Genomic DNA, 7,120 nt, shown 5'->3' on the forward strand with positions numbered 1-7,120 from the left:
GACTGTGAAAACCACCGATTTAAACGAACAGTTCGATGGAATCGGTTCTGTAAATTGAATTGAACTTCCCGTCCCTAGTAAGCAGGGCTCTCAAGTTTCACGCAATGACCGTGAGACGCTCCGCATCTAATCTCATTCCAGGCACTTTCCCGATACACGGTCAAATCATCCTCGCTTTAAATGTGTGGTGCACGCATACACGTAACATTACGGTATCAAATCACATTTAGGAAAACAAACGAAAGTTTATTTATTTTTACGAAAGTTTTGAGAATGACACACGTATTGTTTTTTTTTGACAATTACATTAAGTTTATGCAAAGAGTGAATATTTGCAGTGTTGGTCTTCTGCAATTTTCCCTGGCATGCTGTCAATCAACTGGGCCAAAACCTGACTGATAGCAGCCCATTGTCGCATAGTTAATACTTGGACTTTGTCAGAATTTATGGGTTTTTGTTTGTCCACCCACCTCTTGGATGGTTGGGAGAAGTTGCTCTCGGAGGAACTATTTCCAAATTAAATTTGGATGCAACAAGTCAAATTCGTCGAGGAGTCAATGTCGAAATGGACTCCGGGCCGACCCACCAGACAAACAGTGGACCTCACTCCTTTGTTCTCCACCAGCCTTAACGTAATACTGTGCATCTGGGAAGGTTGATTTCAGGCTTAGCTTGTTGCACATTTAACTCAAGTTTCATGCTTATTGCCATATACAGATAATAATGGAACATGCATATATGTAATGACATTCCTTGGACTCGGAGCCCCCTCAAAGTTTAAAATACACATTAAAATAACATTTAATATTAATATAACACTGAAACTTCAATTAAGTAGAATAAAATAAAGTAGTAAAATAGTGAAAGTAATACATAGTAAAATAACAAGATGCATAGTAGACAGGGTTTAGCATTTGCAGGTACTTATAAAGAGACTCTAGTACAGAAGAGTGTAGTGTGTACATGTGTATATACATCCCTGCATATGTACAAAAGGGACGTTTAAAGTGACTGTAGTTTGTAAACTGACTGTAGATCTAAAGTTAGTGTAGAAGGAGTTCAAAGGGGGGTTATAAAAAGTGTTCAGTATTTCAGCAGTTCACTAGCCTGGTGACTTGGAGATTGAATCTGTTCCTAAACCTGCGGGTCTGGATGCTCCTGTACCACCTTCCCAACAGCAGGAGCATGAAGAATCTAGGATCAGAGAGGATCCGCTGCGTCTTCCTCCTGCAGCGCTGTCTGTAGAGGTCCTAGATCGCTAGGATCAGATTGGATCCACTGTGTCTTCCTCCTGCAGCACTGTCTGTAGTGGTCCTAGATCGCTAGGATCAGAGAAGATCCGCTGTGTCTTCCTCCTACAGCGCTGCCTATAGAGGTCATGGATGGCTGGGATCAGAGAGGATCCACTGTGTCTTCCTCCTACAGCGCTGTCTGTAGAGATCATGGATGGCTGGGATCAGAGAGGATCCGCTGTGTCTTCCTCCTACAGCGCTGCCTATGGAGGTCATGGATGGCTGGGATCAGAGAGGATCCACTATGTCTTTCCCCCAAAGTGCTGTCTTTAGAGGTCCTTGATGGATGGGATCAGAGAGGATCCACTGTGCCTTCCTCCTGCAGCACTGTCTGTGGAGGTCATGGATGGCTGGGATCAGAGAGGATCCACTGTGCCTTCCTCCTGCAGCACTGTCTGTGGAGGTCATGGATGGCTGGGATCAGAGAGGATCCACTGTGCCTTCCTCCTGCAGCACTGTCTGTAGAGGTCATGGATGGCTGGGATCAGAGAGGATCCACTGTGCCTTCCTCCTGCAGCACTGTCTGTAGAGGTCCTAGATGGCTAGGATCAGATTGGATCCACTGTGTCTTCCTCCTGCAGCGCTGTCTGTAGAGGTCCTAGATCGCAAGGATCAGATTGGATCCGCTGCGTCTTCCTCCTGCAGCGCTGTCTGTAGAGGTCCTAGATCGCAAGGATCAGATTGGATCCGCTGCGTCTTCCTCCTGTAGCGCTGTCTGTAGAGGTCCTAGATCGCTAGGATCAGATTGGATCCACTGCGTCTTCCTCCTGCAGCGCTGTCTATAGTGGTCCTAGATCTCTAGGATCAGATTGGATCCGCTGCGTCTTCCTCCTGCAGCGCTGTCTGTAGAGGTCCTAGATCGCTAGGATCAGATTGGATCCACTGTGTCTTCCTCCTGCAGCACTGTCTGTAGTGGTCCTAGATCGCTAGGATCAGATTGGATCCACTGGGTCTTCCTCCTGCAGCGCTGTCTGTAGAGGTCCTGGATGGCTGGCAGTTCACACTTGGTGATGCGTTGTGCTGATCTGACCACCCTCTGTAGAGCTTTGCCGTCCAGAACATTACAGCTGCTATACCAGGTCATGATATGACCAGACAAAATACTCTCGATGGAACATCGGAAGAAGTTAGTGAGTATTCTGAACATCATGACAAACCTCCTCAGCCTCCATAGGAAGAAGAGCCGCCGTCTTGCTGCATTTGTAACCATACCTACATCATGTGACCAGCTTAGATGCTCACTGATGCTTTTCCCAAAGAATCTGAATCAGCTGACTCTCTCCACCTCTGTTCCCTTGATGTGCATATGGGCACGCCCTCCTCCCTGCAGTCTCCTGTGGTCCACAATGAGCTCCTTGGTCTTGCTGACGTTGAGCAGCAGGTTGTTGTCCCGACACCATGATGTCAGGACTGCAGACAGGCTCTTCAACTGATATGCAGCCAATGATGGTGAAGGAGCTGTGTATGGCCGTACAGTCGTGGGTGAACAGGCTGTGCCGTCGGGAGCCGAGCACACATCCCTGGGGGGCACCAGTGCTGAGTGTCAGTGTGGAGGAAGTGACACTGCTGATACCACTTGTGCTCTGCCTGTCCAGGATCCATTTGCACAGGGAGGCACTGATGCGCAGATCACAGAGCTTCATGACAAGCCTGGCTGGAATTATGGTGTTGAAAGTGAAACTGTAGTCGATGAACAGCATCCGCACGTACATGTTGGTCTGGTCCGAGTGGGAGAGGGCAGTGTGCAAAGCGAGCGCTATTGCATCGTCTGTGTATCTGCTGGCCTGTTGGCGAACTGTAATGGGTCTTGTGTAGTGGGTAGTGAGGTTTCAGTTTCAGTTTAACTCAATTTTATTTGTATAGTGCAATTACACAACACATCTGCATTATCCCTGGCCAAAGCCCCCAGTGAGCAAGCCAGAGGTGACAGTGGCAAGGAAAACCTCCCTAGAATGAAGAAACCTTGGGAGGAAGGGCGACGTTATCGATACATTTGTGTATGCATTCCATTACGTAGCCAGTATAGTCGTCATTATTATCCGCAGCAATCCGGAAAATCATCCAGTCCGTAATGTTGAAGCAGTGATGCAGGGCGATGTCTGACTGGTTAGCCTAACACTCAACCAATCGCATCACAGGTTGCTCACATTTCAGCTTCAGGAGAATTTGATCAGACACTATTGGACAAGAGGCTTAAATGTTGAAAAGGCCAAGGCCTGTACCTTTGTATATTTTAATATCAGCTTCATTTCATTGTATGGCATTTTATTGTGGGTTTCAGTCTGATGTTTTATTATCACATTTATGTGGAAGACACAGTGAAATTCTTGTGCCACCGTTGCATGGGGGCTGCATGCATGGGGTTATAGAACAAACAGCTGTGCTATACAAAGTAAGAATAAAAAGACATAAAAGAATAAAAAGTAAATAATAAATATGCGATACACAACATGCTACTGTACTGACTTGACAGATAGAAATCACAAGTTTAACTCCAGATTTATGGTCCATGTACAGGCACAGGGTCGATAACCAGGTAGCAGTGAAAACAGGCAAACAAACAGGTAATGTAATGCAAATCCAAAGTTCAAGAACAGGCAGAGGTCAATACTTCTGTGCTGGGACCAAAACCAAATACAATTCACGAACCAAAAAACCGACCAATTTGCAAAGCAGATACAAAACAACTATGACTGGGGTGGTAATAATCCTGCCTGAAAAATCCTAAAACAGAATGCACCAACCCCCAGCACCGCCTCTGAACCTGCATTGGCTCTGCACCACAAGGAGGTGGAGCTAGAGGAGAGTCGACAAGAATATCTGGTGCAGCTCCTAGTTTTCATGAGTTATTCATTAACCTAAAATCTAGCGCTTCAACTTGCAGAATGAAGCTGTAGGAGGAGGAGGGGCGGATCAGCTGGAACAGCAGGTTTTGTGGCCTGGAGCAGCCAAGCCTGGAGGGAACCATCCAAGTGTCTGCATCTCCAGCAGGTTTTGAGGTGAGTAAGCATATTTATTTGGTGCCTCCATGCTGAGAGACTGAAGCTGACTCATATTTCAATTACTTTGAGTATATTGCTTGAACCCTGCAGTGGCCCAAGGAGATCTGGACTCTGGACAGCAATATAAGCACTTTTATGGGGTCTTTTATTGAGCATTGGTAGTTCAAATCGCTGGGGCATTAGTAGATTGGTACTAATTGAGATGCCTTGGGTCCTTTTAGCTTCTGCTGGTCCTGAGTATGTCATTCTTCTAGGGAGGGTGTAATTATCCTCGAGCATAGCTGCTGACCAGCATTGGTGTTCTTAAGCTTGCAACTGACTGAGACACGTTATAATTTGCTGCTAGCTGCTGTTACTGTACCGCAGCTAACCGCTCAGTGCTATTATGTCATTGTGTATAACGATAAAATGTGTGTGTTAGAAATACATGTACTGTACTTGACTCAATATTATCTACTCGATTTGTCTGATCGGCCTTACAGTACATTTTTGACCAATAGATTTTTAGAAAAAGAGTTTAGAGCTGCCCACTGTCACGGGAACGCTCGGGGATCGCGGGCAGAGCGGCGATCGTTCGAGGCGAACGGGCAAGAAGGATGCAGGCAGGCGGAAGTCGGGGATTAACGAGGGTTTAATATACAAACTGGGAGCAGGAGACATGTAACGCCAACTAACATCAATGACAGACAAAGCAAACAGGGGAGACCAGGACTTAAATACACCAGACTGAATGACAGCAAACGGAAACAGCTGGGTACAATTCGGGAAACACACGTGGGTAATCAGGGGGCGTGGCACACACGAGGAGCGGACGAGCCGGGCATGACACCCACCTCATTATCATGAAATTTGACGAAATAAATAAATGTTTTCTGAAAATGAATGAATGAATTAATCTTTAAAGGAAATGAATGATTAAATGAATTGTATCTATTTATTTTTTTCCATCATTTAATTCATTCATTCATTCATTCATTTATGCCAAAGATTTGTTTGTTTGTTTGTTTTTAAACAGCTGGGGTGTGAACTATGTTAGCAACTTGCAAAGCTTGAACTTATCAAATATGACATAGGTGTTTCCCGAAAACATAGTTTGAACTATGGAGGTAATGATGTTTCAGACTTACATAGTATGATCTCCCTTTCCTGCAGTTTATTTAAATAAGCATCTGGCAAACATTAAAAGACGATGATATCAAGAGGTTTTTGCACATTTCAGGGTAACTAAACTGCCTAAAATGTTTGTATGGAACGCCATAATACTCAAAATGAAATAAAAATATCTATAAATAAATGATTACATATGTCAATAATGTGCCATTTTATATTAAAATAATTTCATAAAAGGTATTATTTCATGTTTTTCTTTAAACAAGTGGACAAGTGAAGGGTCATCAAGGTCAGGAACAGGCAGCCAGAGAGGAACCACAAGCCAGCGAGAAGGAAAGGCAGGACAGGGGGCACCGGGGCAAAAAATGAAGTGAGGCAGGAGGGAACAGGGCTGGGCTAGAAGGACCTCTGGACCCCTGGACATGAGCTTTCCTGGGACTCTGTGGGCCCACAGGACCCGGTGGGTGAAGCCAATGGGGCAGCATAGTTGGGGCCGGGTACAAGGGGCGCTGAGGGATCTGCAGGGACAGGGGTTAGTCAGTGCCAAAGAGGTAGCAGGGCCAGGACCGAAGGGCGCCAAAGAACCTGCAGGAGTGGAGCCTTGTATCACTGTCTTCTCTCAGAGAAGCAGATCACTGGGGTTTGCTTGCAGTACCTCACAGACGCCCAGAAAGAGGAGATGGAGGCTGGATGAGTGATTAAGATGCCAAGATCAAAAATGCAGTCATACCAGTCTGTGGTTCTGGTGGCTTAACTCATTCTTGCTGTGTGTGTTCTTCTCTCTTAGCACTGTGATGGACATAAGACCACCAGGCTCTAAGGTAAAGCTGGATTTTTGCTCACTGAAGGGTGCGGTCAAATAGAAAAATCCTCTGTGTGTGGTCACAGAGGATCTCTTCTTCTTCACAGGTGTTCAATGACTCCATCCATGGACACATTTGTTTGCACCCCCTGCTTGTGCGCATCATAAACACCCCGCAGTTTAACAGGCTGCGTAACCTCAAGCAACTGGGGGGCACATACTTTGTGTACCCAGGAGCCAGCCACAACCGCTTTGAACACTCCATCGGGCAAGTTTGTGTTCATTAATTGTTTTGTGTCTAATGTATGAAATTCTGCGTTTCATCCTCTGTTTCGATCTCACCTGCCACACCAAGTTCTTTAAAAGGCCTCATGTGTTTTTTTCTGGCATTTACCTCAGTATTAAGCTCTCTCCTTTGTAAAGTTAGCCCTAACCTAGTCGGTGCATGTTTACCTAAGCATACTCAGGGCCCCAGAAGGTGATATCTTGGCTTCCGGTTCCTCTGACAGGGTGGCACACCTGGCTGGTCGGCTGGTCCGGGCCCTGAGAAAACAGCAACCAGAGCTGCACATCAGCCCCAGGGACGAGCTGTGTGTGCAGATCGCTGGTCTTTGCCATGACCTGGGTAAGCTGTGCATGTTGTAGGCGTTAGTGTCCGTTCCAGCTGCTCTGGCTTTTCACAGTTGTTTTATCATTATTTTGCTTTCTGGGTAAATTAGGACAATGTATTGCTGAAAGATCATTAAGGTCTAAATAACACCCTGGTATTAAAATCTGAACTCTTCTTGTGTTTAGGACACGGCCCCTTCTCTCATATGTTTGATGGAACCTTTATCCCAAAAACGCGCCCTGACTCGAACTGGAAGGTAATGGGTTTTTTTAAAATGATTTTTAGGTCTTTCATGTCAGCTAAT

At 45.8% G+C, this 7,120-nt stretch overlaps 1 protein-coding gene across 1 annotated transcript in view; it reads left to right on the forward strand.

Moving 5' to 3' along the window:
• Positions 1–7,120, forward strand: part of LOC125712530 (deoxynucleoside triphosphate triphosphohydrolase SAMHD1-like) — a 39,767-nt gene that overhangs the window by 1,880 nt on the left and 30,767 nt on the right. Inside the window, exons 2-6 of the mRNA XM_048982684.1 lie at positions 4,177–4,291; positions 6,192–6,225; positions 6,314–6,474; positions 6,716–6,831; positions 7,002–7,072. Coding sequence (XP_048838641.1) covers positions 6,199–6,225; positions 6,314–6,474; positions 6,716–6,831; positions 7,002–7,072 — 375 coding nt within the window. The 5' untranslated portion in view covers positions 4,177–4,291; positions 6,192–6,198. The remainder of the gene's footprint in view (positions 1–4,176; positions 4,292–6,191; positions 6,226–6,313; positions 6,475–6,715; positions 6,832–7,001; positions 7,073–7,120) is intronic.

This window comes from Brienomyrus brachyistius, chromosome 18 (assembly GCF_023856365.1).
Source record: "Brienomyrus brachyistius isolate T26 chromosome 18, BBRACH_0.4, whole genome shotgun sequence".
Taxonomy (NCBI): domain Eukaryota; kingdom Metazoa; phylum Chordata; class Actinopteri; order Osteoglossiformes; family Mormyridae; genus Brienomyrus; species Brienomyrus brachyistius.